The following is a 22,412-nucleotide window of genomic DNA, read 5'->3' as shown; positions in this document are numbered from 1 at the left end:
TACTGTTATGAATCATAATGTAAATATCTTTTTGTTTTCCGATGGTCTTAGGCGACCCCTGTGAAAGGGTCGTTCGACCCCCAAAGGGGTCGTGACCCACAGGTTGAGAGCTGCTGAGCTAGAAGATGAGAGAGATGAAGTTTTTACTTAAATCTGCCTGATTTCAAAACTTTTCTAATTGTATCACACTCCCTCCCAACAGGAAACCCAGAGAGGTGAGTCAGTAGAATAACGAGTTTCAGTTATGTGACTACACTTACCTATAACTTTACTTTGCCAACACCCAGAAAGAAAAACTCATCCCCTTTAAATCAAATGTAATAGATGTCAAACCCTTCTGCAGCTTTTCAGTAGGACTCAATTACAGCTACTAAGAAGATAGAGTAAAATGGAGAGAAAAATCTATTGTGATCATAAACCCTTTAAAAAACATACTGACATCCCGAAGAGCATATTCGAAAATCACTCAAAAAGGATTCACCAGTTCATTTTTTAAAAAACACATAAAATATCTCAGTGGAATTGAAAGGTGCTTCTCCATGGGGTGGGTACACTTGGTCTTTTTGCTTAACATTGAAGAACAAATAGAGTATATCAAATTGCCCTTACAAGTTCATCGGTCACTGCACTCTACCCCTCCTATAACCAATAATAATCATAATCATAATCATAATCATAATCATATCTCAAAATAAAGGCAATCTCCTCCCAGAAGCTCCCATGTTGTTCTTTGCCATTTCCTAACCCTTGTCTCTGTCTTTTTCTTACTTAAGGCTTGACAAGAGCTAGGTTCTAAACCAAATCTACAATTTCCTAGCAAGCTCCAATGAGGTCTCTCATTTAAACTACCTTCATGGTATTGTAAATAAAATCATTTTGTATTTCAATATTTTCAGAAAATAATGCCTAAATCCAAATGTGCCTTTAGCACAAAAGTTGTTTTTTGTTTTCTTTTAAAGCAACTCCTTAGGGAGTAGTTGAACAGAAGAACACTGGATACATTTCTTTCAAGGGGGAAGTACAACAAAATTTCTTTGAGACTATTTAGGTTAAAGTTTCAATATTAAAAAAAAAATCCAGTGAAAAGAAAAGGATGCTATTGACCAAAAAATGGCTGTAATGTAGCTATAGGTTTATAGATTATGAAGGAGAGAAAAATCTGCAAGTTTTCAAGATCTGTCTGGCAAAAAGTTCTTTGGAATCATTTTCTTCTAGGAGGTGAAAGCTTTTTTTTAAGATGATGCCAGCTCTAAAAACAACCTTCCAGATCTCCTAAAAAGCCAAGTTCAACTTTTAATAGTGCTGTGTACTTTTGGTTTAAAAGAAAAAAGTGCAAGAGAAGAAACCATAGCCAAAACAGTAAGTTTACTCCAGTCAGCCCTCAAGCAGTACATAATGATTCCACACAGCACATATGAAGAAGGGATTAATTTTTTCCTTTAAAGGTAGAACATATACAGCTATGTCATCTATGTAATGTTTAGGTATAAGAAACAAAGAACCCCCTCTGACCCCAAAGCCCAGGGCTTTTTTTTTAAAAGGTTTCTCTAAAGAGACAATCATAAGCAAGATTTCTAAATAGGCACAAAAAACAAAGGCAGAAAAAGAAAAGTAATAGAACTATATCAAACTAAACTTTGGCACAGCAAATGAAATCATGAACAAAATAAAAAGGCAACCTATGAAACAGGAGAAAATATCTGCAAATCATATACCTGATAAGGGATGAATATCCAAATATATAAAGAATTTATATAATTCAATAGCCAAAAAAAAAACCAACAAAAAAACCCCCAAACAATCCAATTAAAAAATAGACAGAGGAACTGAATAGACACTTTCCCAAAGAAGACATACAGATGGCCAACAGGTACACAAAAAAGTGCTGAACATCACTAATCATCAGAGAAAAAAATCAAAACCACAATAAGATACCACTTCACACCTGTCATAATGGCCATTATCAAAAAGACAAGTGATAATAAGTGCTGGCAAGGATGTGGAGAAAAGGGAACCTTGTGCACTGTTGGTGGGATTGTACACTGGCATAGCTACTATGAAAAATAATATGGAGGTTCTCAAAAAATTCAAAATAGAACTACCATATGATCCAGCAATTCCACTTCTGGGTATTTATCCAAAGGAAATGAAAACGGGATTTCAAAAAGATATCTTCCTCCTGTGTTCACTGTAGTATTATTTACAATACCCCAATACCCAAGATACGGAAACAATCTAAGTGTCCAATGTGTGTGTGTGTGTGTGTGTGAATACATAATGAAATATTATAGCCACGAGAAAGAAGAACATCTTGCCATTTCCAACAATATGGGTAGAACTTGAGGGCATTATGCTACATAAAAATCAGACGACAGAGAAGGCAAATACTGTATGGTATCACTTACCTGTGTTGTCCAAAAAAGCCAAACTCATAGAAACGAAGTCTAGAATGGTAGTTACCCGGGGACAGAGGGTGGGGGCAGAAGGGAGATGTTGGTTAAAGAGTACAAACGTCCAGATATATAAGATGGGGGTCTAATGCATAGCATGGTGATTATAATTTATACTATTGAACTATATAATTGAAAGTTGCTAAGAGAGTATATCTTGAACGTCTCACCACAAGAAAGAAATTGTAATTACGTGACATGATGGAGGTATTAGCTAATGCTAAGGTGGTAATCATTTTGTAATATATAAGTATATCAAATGAACATATTTTACACCTTAAACCTACACAATGTGATACATCAATTATATCTTGATAAAGTAAAGAAATTCTAAGAAAATCAAACTGGCTCATAAGTAAGTGCCACCATAATAGACTCCATTAATGCTAAGATAATGATAAATGTTTAAATAATACAAGGTAAACAAAAATCTAGGTAAGACAAAAAATGTTTATTAGTCTATAGATTTTCACATTTCCATACAAGGTTAATCTCCCTACATGAAATGGACAAAATCTATGGGATTACTTATTTAAAATTAATTTTTAAATTTTAATTTTATCACAAAATTCATTAGAATCGCTCCCTTACAGAATTTATTTCAAATAACTAGTGTGCTTAACTGTTTCACATTTCAACTTATTTTAGAGTTGTCAAGACATAATCTAAGTCTAATGCAGGCTTCAAATAGCACTTAAAGAAACACAAGGAAGGAAACTTGGAAGTCGAGGAAGATAATTCTGAGATAAAAGCTGAGCATAGTAAAAGACAGAAATCTGCCAGAGACCTTATCTGGAGGCAGTACCACACTCCCCTGCATTATCACTGACCTGTAACCTCTTCTGCCGTTCACAAGCAACCCTTGAGTACTCTGGGACTAAGTGGCTGTTTTAAAAAGTTCTTGTGTCGTATTTACTTTTTCCTACGACCCTTATCAGAAGCCTGATGTACTCAAGTTTCATAAGTCACACACTCCAATTACCTACCTAACTGCACACCCAAGAGGAATAATCAGAAGCATAAAACGTCACCCTCATAAAAAGAAAGATAATGAGAACTAGGATTTAAAATGGACTGGTTCATTTTTAAGGGCATAGACATGGGTAAATATTGGGTTGTCAGAAAAGTCATGATGCATTTTTGCAACGAAAAACATAGAAAAAAATATATCATGACTTTTCCGAGAACCCAATAGCATCGACATTGTGCTCTTGGTAACTAAAAAGAATAGAACAAGGTTTTGTTTTTTTTTTAAACAAAAGCACCACTTCCTTAATAAATATATTCAAAATCCTTAACTTTAAAATGAGTTGTATTAAAAAGCCCATTTCTTCATGAAGATACACTTCCCATAAAATACTATAAGTGGTGGTTCATTTCTAAAGCTGACCAAATACCTACTTAACCCACAATCCACTGATAGAGTATAGTGCTGAATGAAATGTGGTAAAAGAGCTTCCACTGCTTCAAATGCATGTGAGTAGTTCAGGTGAAAGGACAGGAGCTTGGCAAAACAGAACTCCAAAAAATGGACTTCTGGGCTTCCACATAATCCGAAATGTTCACGCAATGATATACATGCATGATTTTCTTATGAGAGGGTCCATAGCTTTCCTGAAGTTCTCAAAATGGTTGTCCATAACCCCATAAAGGAAAAGAACTTCTGTGCTACATAAAACCTAATTCCTAATTACAAAGCCCTCAGGTAAATTTTATCAGGGAAATGAGGCATCATGAGAAGTTATGGTCTTCTCATACATATAATGGTAAGTTCATGGATGCAAAACTATCAAAAACCTCCTAAGTGAAGGAAAATGTACAGAAAAAAAAAACACATTTCAACATTTTATGGGGTCTGAACTGCCAATATAAGATGATACAGGAAGTTCATCTGAAATAGACGCTGATGATACCGAAGGCACCCACTGTAAAGTACATTTTTGACCAGTCAATAGCATTTGTCTGTACAGTAGACTTAGCTGCAAGCAAAAAGTGTTTATATTTGCAAGCAACCACTTAAAAATCATTCCCCATCATAGACAAACCACATGGGCAAAAATTGACCATACCTTTGTTACCATTTCTCAAAAAGGAAAATTCATCTTTTATGTACATACAATTCAAACAAACAAAAATGTGTATTATAATAACCCAAACAGGTAATAGGAACGAGTATACCTTTTAATTTTGATCATGAATTTTTGGACAATAATTCCTTTTTATATATTTTTAATGTGACTTTCAACTTTACCCAAAGGTTTCTATAAACTGATATAACAAAGTTCAAATATCGTTCTTTTCTGAATTGGGGATAGTTGATTGGTTTTGCCTTTTTGTTGAAATAATTTTGAACTGCATCGACTGTAAGGTTATTCTAAACAACAGTGTAAATTCAGATTCGTACCTACTTAAAATGTTATCGTTTGTTTACTTCTTCATTTCAAACCATGAGTCTACAGTTAAGGCATTATGGAAGTTCACCTCTTTTTCCTGTCTCAACACATTGTTATACTCAATACACTACTTTTCACAGACAGTGCCACTCACCCCTCCTGCCTTCAGCAACTTTCTTCTAAACTCCTCTGTGGGGTTGTTGAAAGTCAGCTTTTCACAGCGGAGGTGATTCACCGGTGGATGGCCTTCAAGATGCAGGAATAAGTCATAATCAAAGCGGACTTTCTTAGGTTCTTCCTAAAAGTTAAAACAAGGAAGAAAGAAGAGAGTTAGGCATAAATAGAAATTTAGAAAGCAAAGGTTTACTCCTCATAAGGAACAGAAAGAAAAGACCCAGATATCTAATAGCTACAGTGTTAAAGAAGTCCTGGGGGAAACATTATCAAGGAAATATCTACAAAGCAAAATGCAAATATCTGATAAATCAGTTTCTTGTGTTAGGGGAAAACCAAAAAGAATAAACTCATCACCTTTTCTGCAATCTTTGAAGTGGTATGACACCACCAACACAGCCACCCAACTAGAAACCTAAGACACTCCTGAAGCCACTTTTTCCTATTCCCAGTCTACCTCCCCAACCTGTTGCCATTCTCTCTCCTAAATATCTCTTGAACAAGCCCTCTAACCCACACTGTCATGTTCTTACTCACTACCCAAACTATAACTCCTTTCTCTAGTAGGTCTTCCTACTTCAAGATAGATTATTTTCAATTATTTTCAATCCCCCTTTCATTCAGACCTTGAAATTATCTACCTGAAACCAAAATCTATCGGTTTTCACTATTTGATTAACATTTCAACAGCTTCCAATTGCCACTAGGATAAAAATTTAAGCTCATATGAATGCTATATAAGGGCTTTCATGATTCTGGCTCTTGGCTCCATATCCTACCACATCCCTTCCACCCAGATGATGGTCTGGTAACACATTGCTGTTGGTTCCCGGTATTTACCTGGTTTGGTTAACTCTGGCTTGCACTCTTGCTTTACATGACTATCTTCATTGTCTACCTCCTCCATTCCTCCACATTCTGCTTTTCCTGGGTGACTTCTACTCATCCTTCTTCATTCAGCTTTCACTTTTTGGAAGCCATCCTTGAACTCCACTCCCAGCTCCCCACTGCCTCTCTGCTCTGTGTGTATCTGTTTCTTATCCTTGACACATTTTAGAATAACTGTCTTATTATCTCCCTTTACCCTGATGGATCATTCTTGAAAACAGGAACAATGATTGAATCATCACTATACCCTCAACAACTAGTATAGTGCCTGCGCATAGTAAAAATCAACAAATACCTGTGAGATGAATAAAAGGGTGCCATTTTCCTGAACTGGTAGGACAAAATAGCATAATACCCAAGAGAAAACAATCATTAGAAGTTCATCATACCCAACTTATACTCTTGAGCTATTACTTTAGTTGGCTAAACATTTAAGCATCCAAGGTGAAATGAAGACTGAAGATAATAATAAAAACAATAACTAATAAGAACTTTAATTTTATCTCATTTAATTCTCATAGCCCTCCTTTGGGTCAGTGGTGAGCACTGTTTTGCAGATTAGGATATTAAGGCACTTAGAATTTGTTATATTACTCTACATAGAAACTCATTGTGTATTACAGATATTAACCATCTCTCTGAAATAGTACATTTTTTTTCATTTGTCATTAGCTTTGCCATTTTTTGTTTTCAGAGTTCATCCATGTTGTAACACGTCAGTACTTAGTTCCTTTTTATGACTGAATAATACTGTATTGTATGGATATACAGGTTTTTCTTTATCCATTTCTTGGTGGAGAGACATGTGAGTGTTTCCACTTTTTGACTATTATGAATAATGGTGGTATGAGCATTTGTGTACAAATTTTCATTTGGACATGTACTTTCATTTCTCTTGGGTATATAGCTAGGAGTGGAATTTCTGGATCACATGGTAACTCTACGTTTTAACATTTTTAGAAACTGCTTTACTCTTTTCCAGAGTGACTGTACCATTTTAAAATCTCACCAGCAATGTATGAAGTGTTTGTGGTTTTTTAATACATAAAACTTTTATATTTTACATAGTCAAACAACGTTTTCTTTTTAAAAAAAAAGAATTTGTTATATTACTAACACATGATGAAACAAAGTGATTTGAACCCAGGTCTTTTGACTAAAAAGTCTGAGCACCTGAAACTGTCAGAACTTAGCATTACCTATTACAAATTCATGATTACCACCTCCTCTTCCAAACTTCCCCAAATCATAGTCTCCACTCATTTGGGATGAAACCTGCTCCCCTCTTTTATCATCAGGCCATTCTTTCCTGGTTTTCCTCACATTTATTGGCATTCCTTCTCAGTCTTCTTCACAGGTTTCCCTTCTTTCTTCACTGACTCATACATGTCCTTTAACTTTTGGCAAAGTTCCCCAGGGAGGTGACACCCACTCCCAGGGAGCCAGTTCCACCTACATGCAAGTGACCCCCTGCCCCCCCCAACCCCACCCCATCTCTATCTTCAGCCCAGCTCTTACTTGGCTGTCATATGCATGTATTCCACAGTCTACCCACATCTCCACTAGGATGAGTGAGTCGCAGCAACACAAAATTCATACATTATCTTAAACTTAAATTATCTTTATCTGTGCTTTCTTCTATACTCTGCACTTGGGCAAACAGAAATCCTAGTTGCTTGTCAAGGTTAAAATACACAAAAATCACCCCCAACTCTTCCTTCTCCGTCACTCATCACAGTCAAATTGTCTCCATGTTCTATTTTAGTGTTCTTCCTTAGGGACTCTCAAATCTATCCCCTTTTCTCTAATTCCCATAACCAATGCCTTAGTTTAGACCTTCACCTTCCTCATCAGGGTGCCTCCCTGTGAGTGAACTTACCCCATTCTATCTCTCACAATGACAATAGAGTGATCTTTCTAATACAAAAATCTGATTACATCTTTTCATTGATATAAAAGCCTTTAATAACTCATCATTTTCTACAGGATAAAATCCCAATTTCTTGGAATAACCATCATAGCCTTTTAATACCTTTCCTGTATTTTCTTCCTTCTCGTATTACACCCTATCCTTTTATAATACCGCATTCATTTTGCCTTTCGCATATAGTGCTCCCATGCCTAAAATATCTTCCCTCCCAACATACTTCCCTCCCTTGCCTGCTTAATGCAAATTCATTATGCAATACCCAGCTAAAGCATGAAATCCTCTGAAAAGTCTTCATAACTCCCCCAATCCAATCTGAATTAGACATCCCTCTTACAGCATTCCTTTATTAATGTAATTATCACATTGAATTATGATCATTTTTCACTTATCTGCTTCCCTCTAAAGTGCAAAATAGTCAATCCAACCTTGGAACTAATTAAAAACATAAGAAAAGCTGTTTTCTGCCTTATAATTTAGGAGTACAAATTTGGCAGAGCCTTTTGGGAAGACATTTTGGCAACATCCATCAACATCCTTAAATGCATATGATACCCTCACCCAGTAATTCTACTTCTAAGAATCGCTTTCACACAAATATTCAAGTATTTGTGTGTGTGTGTGGCCAAAAAAATGTATACACAATTTAAGAAAGGAAAACTGTATTGAAATTATAATACTCAATATATACCAATAACAAAAGATGAATACAAGTCACATTTGACTTCTACAGTTACAAGAGGTGCTCAAGGTGGTTATCATCAGCATCCAGACACATCTGATTTTGTTGAACTACTGCTTGAGCAACACTGACCAAAGTGTCCACTTGTATACATTTTTTTGGCACCCTAGTATATATATATTATAAAATGTTCATGGCAGCATTATTAATAATAGCAAAAAAAATAGAAATGATATGCATGTGAGTATATCATTACCATGGAACACCACTCAGATGTTTAAAAATACTGCCTTGGAAAAGGATATTGCTAAGTAAATTAAAAGCAAGTCACAGAAAAATATTAAAGTATGATATATTATGCAACTGCCAATCTCTACACTGACATACATTATTATCAATGAAAATGCATGGAGAGAAATCTGCAAAGGCTATATCAAATAGTTAATAATGATTAAATGGAGTCAAGAGAATAGAACGTCTAAGTTTTACTCCATACACTTTTACTAGGAGTATATGCCTGCATATTTTTTAAAGATAAAGATACATTGATGAATATAATTACCATAAGAAAAAGAACGAAGAAATAACAACATCACTTTATAGTCAGCAAAAGTTTAAAACAAACAAAAATCATTTTTCAATAAAACTAAGGGTAAGGACTGCAGAAAATGACTATCTTTCTATGAATCCCGAGTGCAATGTTTTTTAAAGACTTCTTTTTTGAGTCAGGAAAAGGTACTCATAAATTTGTATCCTAGCCAACTGAGTATCTTTCTTAGATAAGGCCTATCAATATTATGTCAATCTATGCTCCTGAGAAAAGAGCCTTCTCCAAGTTCAAACAAGAAAGCATGTGTGTGTGTGTGTGTGTGTGTGTGTGTGTGTGTGTGTGTGTGTGTNTATATATATATATATAATAAAGCTAACGCATTTTTAGAGGTGAAAATCTGTTTTTGGCAACATCGAATCACCCCTCTCATTCTGCTTCAGTCCTTGACAGTTACTCGTGTTCTTTCTCTGAGGATAGAAAGAGAGAGAGAAGCATGGGATCCTTTCAAACCTAAAGTGCTACAGTCACTTATGGTTTAGTGTGCCTGTTGGTTTCGAGTTTCTGAAGCTCACATGATTCTCATAGATAGACTTGGGCTGTTGAACACAAATACAAAATAAGACAGAATGAATATACACGAACTCAAAAGAAGCACTGACACTCCAACTCCCCTCTTGACTCTAACCTCTCAAGTAAATGAGCAAAACTGAAAGCAAGCTTATTGGAAGCAGAGAAAGCACAAGGATAGAGAAGGGACCAAGAACAAGATGACAATCATAATATGTAGTAGAAGGACTCTTCCAAGATCACATGGAGGTTTTTGGCTGCTTTCTCTCACCTCCTATGAAAACTTTGAACACTACTTTTTCACCAACCATTATTGTAATGCGTGTTCATTCCTCATGACAGAGTTGAGTAAACTCTAGGGATAATAAAATAACAAATACTCAAAAGAAATGGCCTTAGACAAGCCAGGCAATCTTTCAGTGACTCAGTTTCCTTTTCTTTAAAGTAGGAAAAATAGTACTTACCTCTCAAGAGTTCTTATAAACCTACTAAATGAAGCAACATATGTAAAGGGCTTGGAACACTACCAAGGACAAAGTAAGCATTCAAATATTTAAATACACAGATACAGGTTACTGTCAAATATGTTCCCAAAATATCAATATAAAAAATGAATTAATGGGAGTAGGAGTAGAAGGTTTGTAGGGAGGTGGTGCAGCAGGTGGTATGCATGAGGAGATGGGCTCAGAAAGAAACAAAAACTATGGAGAATAAAATCTGTCTCTGTCATCCATACATTCCTACTCTTCAGGATAGTTTTATTATACTTAATTAAAAGTCATTTTTATCATAAAGAGATTTTTGCTGGATCTTCTACACATTGAAAAATGCAGTGGGGTACTATTGCAATGGAAGGTCCTGACATTAAAGGGTGGCTTATCAGTATTCTCATATTTTGCTGTGCATGAGAATTACCTAGAAGGCTAGTAAATATGCAGACTCCCAGGCCCTGGTCCCAGAGATTCTGACTCAGGAGAGCTGGGCTACAACCTGAGAATGCCACTTCTAACATTCTCTGATACTGCTGGTCCAAGGACCATACTTCAAGGAGCACTGCATTGGGTAACATTAAATTCTATTGGCTTGGTTCCTTTAAAAAAAAGGGTGTGGGGGGTGAATTATCTCACTTTTGGGCAGGTTTTAGAAACTATGATTAATTTGGAATAAAAGAAAGGAACAGTGTGATTAAAAATAATAGCTAGCATTTACTAAGTACTTACTTATATATGAAGCATTATTCTAAATACTCAGATTTATTGTATCTAATCCTCCTAGCCACCTTAAGATGTAGATACTCTTATACTACCTCCATTTTATAAATAAGAAAAGTGAGCTTCACAGAGATTGAACAATTTGTCCAATATTATATGGTCTGTGTTTTTATTCATATTTGTACCATTGAAAGGTTTTAAATCCATAATACCGCAAGTTGATATAATTGTATATGTGTGTCATATGTGTGTATATCAGCTTAAGATAAATGAGAGATTATTCTTTGAAAGTCTCAAAAATTCTAGAAATATGAAAGTGAGAAAAGGAGTATTTCGCTGAAAAACCATAATTACTCTTTTCTATTTTACAAACATATATTAATCTTCTTTTTCAAGTAATAATCATTCTTTTCTTTAAAAGAACGTTTAATGAATTTCATATAATTTGACTTCATATAATTGAAATTATCTTTTCCTAGCCAATTCCTCTATAATTAAGGGTAACAATAGCCAAAATTCCTAAAAGACAAATTTAGCTTTTATTTAAAATCATCTAGTGATAGAAGTGCTTATGAATCAAAACTATTTTAAACATCATTTGGTTAATGGAGGATCTTCTACTGAAAGATTAATGGGCAAAGATTACATACCTTGTTTTTAAAATAAACCTCAATTGGCAAAATGAAACCAGCATACCCAGATTCTTCTACTTTGTAAGGTGGGTCTTTGCACACTGCAACATTAAAAATAGAAAATAGGTGAGATGAGTATATAACAGACAAAAACACATTCTTTACAAAAAAAAAAAAAAACAAAAAAAAGGATATCTCATTCTACCATCTATTTGGTTGTCGGAAAAGTCATGACACATTTTTGCAATGAAAAACACAGAAAAAATACGTCATGACTTTTCCAACAACCCAATAGATCATCCTCAGTTTTCATAGCCCTTTGCCAAGCCCCCCCATCTGCATCTCTGGTCTAACCTTTATTTCTTTTCCAGAATCTACAATAATTTTCCTATATAAAGCATATATCTAAGTTATTTATTCAAATTGATGGGGGCAGCATATTACAGTCAACCATGATCATTAATGATGACTTCAGTTGTTATCACCGTGCCTGAAAGCTTTAGGGAAACTAAGGATAGCTCCTTGTGACCCAAAGCTTGAAAGTTTCCTAACAAAAGAACCGTCCAGTCTTTGATGTAAATCACTCCATCCTAAACCCCTCGCTTCTCTGAAATATCCTGATTTCTATGCCAAAAAGTGGCAGGACCACCCTCCTGCCTTAGAAAAATCCCAAACCCAGATTCTCCCAATGTTATTGGTGCCCATGAATTTGCTCTCCTCTATTTCCCCTAAAAAAAGAATGCTTATTGAAATACTGGTATACATACAAACACTTAAAAATCTATTCACATCATAAGTATATATAAGACACAATAAGGCTTTTATATTTCTTATGAAAGAAGACTATTAAGAAAGACGACTTAGGCAAGCTCTTGGGAAATGAGAGACACCCTAGGAAGCTAAATATGATTTCATCCCACTCAAATTTCCATTAAATCAAAATCAGCCACAAAGCCAACTGGAATCATTCTAGGTGAGACTGCATTTGGTAGTATCACAAAGAAATAAAAGTGTACATGCTGAACGTCAAGGCCACACACCCTGGTAGCCCAAGTCCTCTGCAACAGGGCTCCAGCTCACCTTTCCAGCCTTCCTGCTTCGGCCACCCACCAAACCCCTCCTGTGCTTCACTCCAATGCATCAATTCCCCTCAAATATGCCCAGCATTTCCCAGCTGTGCCCTATCCTCCCATTACTCCTTCCATCACACCTTGATGCTATTCTTAGTATTTCTCTGATAGTTCAAATCCCAACTTCTTCACAAGGCCTTTCAAGACCAGAGAGTATTATCATCTCTTCTCCTTTTACCATTCCAAAGCATTAACTGCCTGAATCACTGGTTTGACACAACAGAGTTCCTTATTACTATATATTCAGGGATTACTATATATAAATTTCTTTTCATTCCTCAAAGACAGGAACATTTACCTTAGGAACACAGAGAGTGTCAAGGGCTCAAGCAACCCTAGGTGCCAACCCAGGATTCACCTCAGACTAGCCAGGCAACTTCTGACAGGTTACCCCATTTCTCTGTATCTTGGGTTCCTCTTCTGGACAGTGTAAGGGTTAAACAGAATGATGTACGTAAAAGCACAGATCCTGGCACACAGAAACTCTCAATAAATACTGAAGTGAGGCGGAAAATCTAATCTGTAAAGTACCCAATTGTCATGTAAACTTTTCGGATGAAAATAGAAAGGAGGCAGTAAGTAGGGAGCCCTGGATTTGGATGAGAAGACTCAGGTCCATGGTGCTGGACTAAGGATTCTCTAGACCGCTTCCATTTCCTTTCCCTTTAAAAGAGAGAACACCATCTACACATCTCTAAGCATGGCTGTCAAAATGCAAGGAGATTATATATGTGGGGAAATACAAGTGTGAGGCTAATACAGACAACGATGATGATGTACATGAAAACTGGTTTGACATTCCACAAGTACAGATATGGTTGCAAAGAGGTAGGCTGAAGAGAGGATTTTAACACTTGACTGTCTCCTTCAGCCCACCTTAGAACCATTTCCCCAAACTGACATCAGGAGTTAATCAGGAATGAGACATCTCACCTGACCTTACATGTTTCTTTAATAAAATATGAAAAAGCCAAAGGACGCAGGGTGGCATGAGTCCTTCATCCACTAACCACCTGCCAACCTGTCATGAATATTCAAATACCCTGAACACGGAGTGGGTGGTTAATGCCTCTGAATGCACCGAACACCCCTCACCCACCCCAGCTAGTATTACACCCACAGCCTTTCCAGGCTGCAAAGCCCCTTTTCAGAACAGCAGTTTCAGTGTCCAGGTTGTTGGGGATTAATCATGCCAATGTCATTTGAAGGAAGTTTATTCTGTGGGCTGCTGTACATGCCAGAGAAGTTATAGCTTTTCCTCTATGCACCCTTTTGTATAATTCATTTTCTCTATTCTACATGCAAATTGCTCCTATTATAGGAAACAGCTGTTAGTGAGCACATCTTCTAGTTGATAGTCTTAGATTTTTTTCCACCCACTAAAGGAAATTATCTGTTGTGTATTAATATTCCATAGAGGTCTGGTTTTATAAGCAAGTGTTTATCAACACATACCTCAATTATTTTTAAATGTAATACTTTCATAAATAACAATGAACAATGTCCGTAGAGTACCGTGTTCTTAATTAGAAGCAAACAATATTTTATATACAATAAACATGCCAGAAAATCAGTAGCAATATGAAAACAAACTTGCAGTTTTAATCTGAAGACACTCAAATTAGGGGAAATAGTTTGCTGATTTATTTATTCAAGCATCTTATAACCAGAATCATTAACATAAGTTCCTAACCTAGCTCTTTAAAAGAAACAGGAGTTAAAACTAAAAAAACATGTTAGCCTGTAGGATAGTACAATAGACATAAAGCGATTATTTTTAAACTAGTAGAACCACGTTTTGGATCTTCTTCTGTCAGACAGCTGCACTTCTTCATTACGAATCCCTCTTCTACGATCACTGGCCATTTTGTCACTTTTATAAGATTGAAGCACCTTAAACCCTTCAACCCCTTCTTCGTATCAATTGTTCAAGAATCACATAATCCTTAAGACCTATGTAATAAAAGGCGAAGTTTCAGAAGTTATTGAAGGGATGCTCATCTTTGAAAAGCCATCAAATGTTTTTACGTGACAATAAAATGGAAGGATTAATATTCAATCTTTAAACTATGGAAATTTAATTCAGTAGAAATCACTGGAAACTCTTATTCCTGTCAAAATCCAGTCCAGATATTAGCCATTTCAGAACATCTCCCTTGTTCCTCTTCCAAGCTTATCAGGCTGGTGGATAACATTCATTCACCTCTCAGACTCCTCCACTAGACTGAGCCATGACGTCAGCAACCCAGTAATTATTCATATCTGTAACTCCAGGCACTAACACTGAGCCAAATAATAGGTGCTTTACAAATGATTGCTGAATGGAATTTCTTTCTTTCTTTCTTTCTTTTAAATTAAAGTTTATTGGGGTGACAATTGTTAGCAAAGTTACATAGATTGCAGGTGTACAATTCTTTAATACATCATCTATATATCACATTGTGTGTTCACCACCCAGGGTCAGTTCTCCTTCCATCACCATGTATTTGACCCCCTTTACCCTCTTCTACCATCTCCCCTCCCCCCTTACCCTCTGGTAACCACTAAACTATCGTCTGTGACTATGAGTTTTGTTTCTTCATTTGTTTTTCTTGTTCTTTTGTTGTTTTCAGTTTTATATGCCACATATCAGTGAAATCATATAGTTCTCTACTTTTTCTGTCTGACTTATTTCGCTTAGCATTATAATCTCAAGATCCATCCATGTTGTTGCAAATGGCACTATTTCATCTTTTCTTATGGCAGAATACTAGTCCATGAATGGAATTTCTTAAAGATTCATGACACCCTGCACTAATTTACCACTGCTCTTTAGCTTTCCAGGAGCAGCTATGAGTTGATATTGACCAGTCAAATTCTTCAAACTCTACACAATCAACATAAACTTTAAAAAATTGGTACAGGTGATAGAGAGTGTTGCCCCTAGATGAGTCTTCTCTGGAAAGCTGAGTACCCAATGCTAACTAGTTCTAATTCTGATAGTACCACATTTTAAGAAACTGAGTTCACAAATTATGCCAGAAGACCTCCAATGTCATTTTGAAACTAACATCATATAGCCATAAATACCATGTCTCTTCTCCTCTCCTTTCACATTATTATCCACGTACTCCGAGGCTCTAACTCAGAGACATTTTCAAAACTCTCTCTGTCCAAGTAACCACATGTACCACGCAGGTCCACCAACACACAACACCAGAAATTCAAGCCTGAGAGGAACAGACCAAAGTTTTTGTAAACAATGAGGAATTGAATATTTTCCCCTAAAATAGCTTTTCAAAAATAATAGGCACAATATAAACCTATATACATAATATGTAGTATGATGCTAATTATACATATTGACCATGAACCTATTTAATTTTTAAGTTGAACAAAAATAGTACTCAAGAAAAAAAACACATGAAAGGGGGAAAAAGTTATCATTTAATTAACCTGGAATAAGTCAAATCCTTACTTATTACCTGAAATTTTTAATATTCTTCCTTCAGGAGAAAAAGGCTTCAAAAAAGAGCTATGCTTGGTACAGAAAAATAAATGTCCCTTAGAGGAGAATGAATTTGTGCTTATATAATAATTACATATACAATAAATAAGTGTAATTAATTAAAAGATCCCATTTTTAGCACTAAAAAAGAGAGAAAGAAAGGAAGGGAGGGAGGGAGGGGGGGAGGGAGGAAGGAAAAGAAGAAACTCTTCCAAGCCCATAAGACCCTTATTTAAGTTTTTTTTAAAAATCATTAGGCAATAGTTTTTTTCCTAATCCTTAGGAAAACAGCTGATGGATTCCTCTCCAGAGCCTTTCTCCAGTGTTTTTGCTTAGACAATGATCTATGTCTATCTGAATACTTTGTTAAGGACATGGCCCAGTTGCCAATAATTACTGGTTTTGCTTTATTTACTGTGCAGAGCCCTTCAGGAAGGAAACACACCAAACTCTATATATAGACTGGTTATTACCACTGCTGTATGCCAAATGTCTCTTCCACCTTGAGTATTTTGGACTCCTTCCCTTCCTGCTATAGTTTCACCACACCAGAGCCCCCACGAATAGTGAAACAGGGTGCTGCATGGCCCATGTCTCTGCCCCCAAATGTTACGTGTTAAGCATCTGGAAGTCTGGAGCTAGCATCTAGCAGTCTGAGCACCGCACTGCCACTGGACACAATCACGCCTTTACACTTGTGACATTATGAAAAGAACAAAAGTCAACAGTTGGATTGTTTTTGTTTTTACACACACACACACACACACACACACACACACATTCTACTGTTGCTTCTATTTAGCTTATTTTAAAACAGATATTTCTAAACAACAAAAAATGTTTTCCCTCTTTCTGTCACCTCATTTCTCTGAAGAAGGATGAAAGATAACACCAGACAACTTCTGAGTCATACTGTTGAGCTGTTTTTTACCTTGTTGATTTTTTTAATGCAATTCTAAAAACCTAACTGATTCCTATGCAATAAAAAACTGTGGTCACATCTGAAGCTACATATATAGTCATGGGATGTGGAGTATAGTGTAGCAATGGAGTCCATGGAATTGTAATAGATATGTATGATATCAGGGTTGGGGGGCAGTGGATGGGGGGAAAGGGGGTTGTCACTTGGTGAGGGGTGAAAAGGATAACTATTGCATGGTTGTGTATACCTGAAACTAAAAAAAAAAACCAAGAACTGTGGTCATACAAGGTAACTGTCCAACTAACTTTCATAAAGTTGGAAAAAAAACAACAAAACTAGATACAGTTAGCTAACTAGGCAGATGTGAGACACCTGTCTGTCTCTTTAGAACTCACCACTCAGGGACCAGCTTACATAGCATCTCCTTGGGAGAGCCTTCTGCCAATACTCCAAAACAAAAATGGTAGTTTCCTTCTTCTGGGCTCAACCTTTTTTCTCTTTGCATAATTAGCTAATCCTAATATATCTGCTACTAATAAACCCATCTTCTATTTAATTCTGTGCTTTCCAAGAGCTAAGGCTACATTTCATGCCTCTTCTCATCTCTGAACAGAGCCCACCATTGGTGAAATTGAGGTAAATTAATGAAACAGAACTTTAGTATGAGCTTCAAAGGAAAAGATAGAGCAAGTCTAGCAATAAAGAAAGGCCAGGCAGAGAGGATGAGCAAAAAGTATTCGAACAGTAAAGTGGCATAATGGATCAGTCAGGATAAGCAGAAACACAGAAAAAAACAGATAACACAGATAAAGCTTATACTTATCTAGAGAACCTCATAGTACATTACACACTCAGAAAGACCATGGGTAAAAATGGATCACACAAATAAAAAGGATCATTAATTGTGAAGTTTTGCAGAAAACTCCTAGATTTGGAATAAGAGTTCAAGACTCCAAATTGGACTTATTGAAGAAAAAAACCCAAAACATTAATAATGATACACAAAAATGACTTCATTTGTTAGTAACTTGGAATCTTTACTTATAGACTTGGAATATCCCTAGCCTCTCCCTCCAGAAGGGAAAATGGGAAAATGTTTTTAAATATATGCACATTCTTAGCTTTCTAGGGAGTTACATCATTAGAGTTAAGCAAAGCCCATCTAGCTGAGGTTAAATCAATACATTTTATCTTGAGGGAATATAACTGCAATATTAAAATAAGATCATCTTCATAACCATTTCTTCAAGGAACATATGACAAATGAGCAAACAAAATACAGAAATTGCCCAAAACTATGTAATATTATGAATTGTTGGGAAGTATTAAATATAAATCAACAAGCTTACACCTTTCACTAAAATTGATAGTACTTCCACCAACTTGCCCTAAGTTCCCTCAATATAACTCAATATCTGGCATTGCTTCAAATGACTGGCCTAGTGAAAATATATTTCCAGGTTAATTTTATGGGAAATAGTAAAATTTTATCTTCAGAGAAAGTTCAACGAAGAAACAGACCTACCTAATTCTTTTCTTGAGAATTATTCAAATGGAAAAATCTTAAGATTTCTATCTCAAAGATGACCATCTTTTTTTTTTTTTTTTAAGTTAAACCTTGGGCAAAATATTTTTCAGAATATCGTATTGCAGAAGGTCCTTCTGGAAAAGCAACATTAGTTACGTGGAAAATGATCTTCTAGAGAAGTAAAGAAGAACCTCCCAGAATTTGGCAGGAGTGTCTTCATTTCGTTGTGCACTACTGTATCAAAAAGTCGGTCATTGGAAACACAATTCCTCCTTGTGGCTGTTTATTACTTAATAAAATATATAAAGAGCTACTGAAGAATCCCACTTCCTAAAATAATCACCTCACAACTTCTGGAGGTAGCAGAAGCAAACAATCCTTAGATACCTCTCTGATATTAAAGTCTTACCCAGTTTTACCCCAACTTTTACAGCTGGCCTGGCTTTCCCTAAGACTGGTGCTGCTTTTCGTTTAGAGGGGAAGAAAAAAATGTAATGTCTTCATTTACAAAACTATCCTATTTTCTTGTTAATAGTAATTCATTTTTCCCCCTCATCTATTAGCCTAATTCATTCAATCCAACAGGTACTATAATCATAGGTAACAAACATAAGATGGAGTCCTGCTCTCAAGCAGATGGCAGTCTAGCCTGAGACACAGTTGTCTCAGTGCAGATGATACTCTAGGGACTGGAGACAGAGCAATAAACACACCTACATGGTCCCTGCACTTATTAAACTTAGCTCCACTGTTGGCGGCAGGGACGGAGATCAGCAAAGATGAAGGAAAACACGCATACAAGACAATACCAAGAAAGGAAGCATGGAGTAATAAGTGTTATAATGAAAATAAAACAGTCTTGAATAATAAGTGCTAAAGTGAAAATAAAGCAGGCTGACATGAGGAGAATAGGGAACACCATTTTATTGTGGATTAGTATTCCCTCTCTGAGGAGGTGACATTTAAGCTGAGATCTGAGAGGAAAAAGGAGCAGCTTATGTGTTGGCTAGGCAGGGGGAAAGCAGTATTTAAGTTGCTTACAGAGGAAGATGTGTAAACAGCCTAAAGAAAGCCTGTCTTGAGGTTGGCCTCCAGCACTGCTTCAGCCCCTTACCTGTTTTTTCCTCTCTAATTGAGGTGAAGGCCACTCCCTCCCTCCTGAATATTTCCTGCTTACACTTCTCTTCCATCCTGAATTTGCCATTTAACATCCACATAGGTTTGGCTATTATGATCAATTCCACAATCTCATTTCCCAAATCTTAAATTCTCCCAAAGCTACAAACTCCCAAGAAAGCAATACATCTACTTATAAAATCTTCATTATGATTCTTCATTATGAAGGTTTTAAAATAGATAAAAATTCTTGGGAATTGTACAACCTGATTTTAAGTGATAGACTTTTTTTTTTAATTATGTTCCTTGAAAGTTCAGAGTTCCTGAACACAATACTTACAGAAGGAAGAATCTAGAAACACCAACCATAATAAAAAAAGCAGTGGGCTTTAAGTGCGATTTGAGAAAAAGAAAGATCACAAGTGACAACTATCTGCAAGGGGAGGGAAATAGTGCTACAAGGGAAAAAAATCACATGGCTCAGTGGAGAAAGAAAAAGTACCAGCAAGAATGATGATATTCAAAATGTTAGAACACAGAAACTACAATTTTCTCAAACACATATATTCATATTAAAGGGATATTTTTCAACCGAAGTAAATTTTTTTCTTTTAGTAAGAGCACAGTATATAAGAGCCACTTTTAAATGTGTTACACCCATCTTTCCTCCATAGCATGCAATTCCATTTTTAATACTTGCCCTTTAAGTACTCAATGTAGAGAATGATGAAATGGTTTTATACACAAGAGGGCCATCAACTGCATTAGGGTGATACAAGTGGCAGTGTGTTCTAAAATAATCAAATATAATAAATCAAAGATCAGGCCCATTTACCATTTAAAAAAAAAAAAAAGACACAACAGCCTACGAGATCACCACAACCTAACTTCACAGAAACACCAAAAGATAATGATTCAAAATAAGTCAATGATCCATTTTTTTTCTTCTCAATTGTTGCAGTATTCGCTTTTCATTAAGAAAAACAAATGCTTCCAGGGAAGGAATCAAAGGACTCAAAACTGTTCAATGCTTTAGAGGAAGGGTTAAGAACAAGATTTCTTTTCAGCATCTTTTGGACTCTGCTTTGTTTCTCTGTGTTAGCACTTGGCACAGAGATGGCCTATCCTAAGTCTCCTGATTGATTTAAGCTCCATTAGATATTACAAATGAGGACAGAAGGAGGGTGACACTAATATGATGGCGACTATTATACGTTGTGCATACAGGAATGTGGTTCCTGTTTAGCCTGACAAGCTCTCAATCTTCTCAACTAAACCAGGGAAAATCCTATATCCTCACCCTCCTAAAGCAAGGGTTTTCAAACTGTGTATCAGGAAACCCTACACCCTTGCAGTGTGTGTTAGCGATGAAATGTAGTTTGTATAGCTTTTACAAAAGCAATAGGGTGCTTGCCACAAACAATGAAATTTTAAATAGTCTAAGGACCAATTCTGAGTTTTAGATATAGTACTAGGGTCCCTTAAAATTATGTAGAAACATAATTAAACCACTGCGAAAAGAAAATCTGAAACTACTGTTCAAAAGTATGTTACAAAAATTTACATATATCATTAAAGTTAATCCACTTTTACAGAGTATGATTTTTGGGCTTGCTGCTACTAAATATAGTCGCGATTTACTCTTTCCTCCTTATCGTCACCACAAAATTGAGCTACATCGATTTGTCAGATTTGTAGCCCTGGCATGCCTTTTGGCTAAATAGATAGTAACAGGAGAAAGAGCAGCTTTTATTCTTCTTTAGAAGTCATTTTTTACAAAATACCTTCTGATTACCAAAGGCAGTGCTAATTGCCTGGTACTTCTCGTGGTCTCTGAATCCCAGGAAATAGTAGGGGGAAACAGTATACATAGAAATGAAAGCGAAATGAGAACCAACACAAAAACTATTAATAGGCAATATTATAGGTGGGAACTCACAAACTGGAAAGCTTAGGAAACAACACCAGGGAGAAGCAAAAGGGGAGTCAGTCATTGGGTTTAATTTTAGTTTGTTTAAAGAGAGCAGGTATGACATTGCCAAAAGGAGAAAGAAAAGAACATTTTAATTAGTAATGATTCTATAAAAAGCTTACTAGGAGACTACAGAACAAGATGGAGGATATGAGAAACATTCCACTGGATGGGTAATTGAATTAGGTTATTTCTTCATGGTTCTTTTCAATCTTGAGATACGAAGGAAATAAGTTTTCTAAGAGGAGTCAAAACAGAGGATATTGGTAAAGAATTTAGGAGCCAGCGACTAGCAGCTTTATACTTATTTGGGAATAATAGAGAGAAGAGAAACGAAGATATCCCAATAACGCACAAAGCACATTGACTATGGCTCCAAAGAAAACAAGGAGAATGGAAAAGTGAAGAAAATTGAGACAGAATATGAAGAAAGAGGAGGATAAAGGAGGCTGATGGTTAAGGTGTTACCAGAAATTATTACTGTACCCCAAATACAGTAAGTGTGAGAATTCTTGAGTGTAGCATTGAAGCACACTATAAGAACTGTAAAAGGGTTTTGCTAAGTTAAATCAAGAACCCGCTGAAAACTTTAGTTTAGCAACAGGCAGCATTTTGCAGCAGAAAAAATGTGTAGTGTGGAGGCAGAAGAGCTTAGTGGTCGAGAGCCAGAGCTTTTGAGAAGAAGCCCCTTGATTCAGACGACACCCTGGACACTCACATAACATGTCCTGTTCTCTCAGTTATGAAATGGAGCTAATGTTATCTACATCACGTAACTCCTTG

The 22,412-nt window shown here is 36.1% G+C and overlaps 1 protein-coding gene across 1 annotated transcript in view; it reads right to left on the bottom strand.

Annotated features, from left to right (window-relative positions):
* Positions 1-22,412, bottom strand: part of MLLT3 (MLLT3 super elongation complex subunit) — a 261,905-nt gene that overhangs the window by 102,408 nt on the left and 137,085 nt on the right. Inside the window, exons 3-4 of the mRNA XM_019668210.1 lie at positions 11,493-11,575; positions 4,998-5,141 (exon numbers count right to left, since the gene is read on the bottom strand). Coding sequence (XP_019523755.1) covers positions 4,998-5,141; positions 11,493-11,575 — 227 coding nt within the window. The remainder of the gene's footprint in view (positions 1-4,997; positions 5,142-11,492; positions 11,576-22,412) is intronic.

The sequence above is a fragment of the Hipposideros armiger genome, unplaced genomic scaffold, assembly GCF_001890085.2.
Source record: "Hipposideros armiger isolate ML-2016 unplaced genomic scaffold, ASM189008v1 scaffold_520, whole genome shotgun sequence".
NCBI lineage: Eukaryota > Metazoa > Chordata > Mammalia > Chiroptera > Hipposideridae > Hipposideros > Hipposideros armiger.
This window is presented reverse-complemented; position numbering and strand designations above follow the sequence as displayed.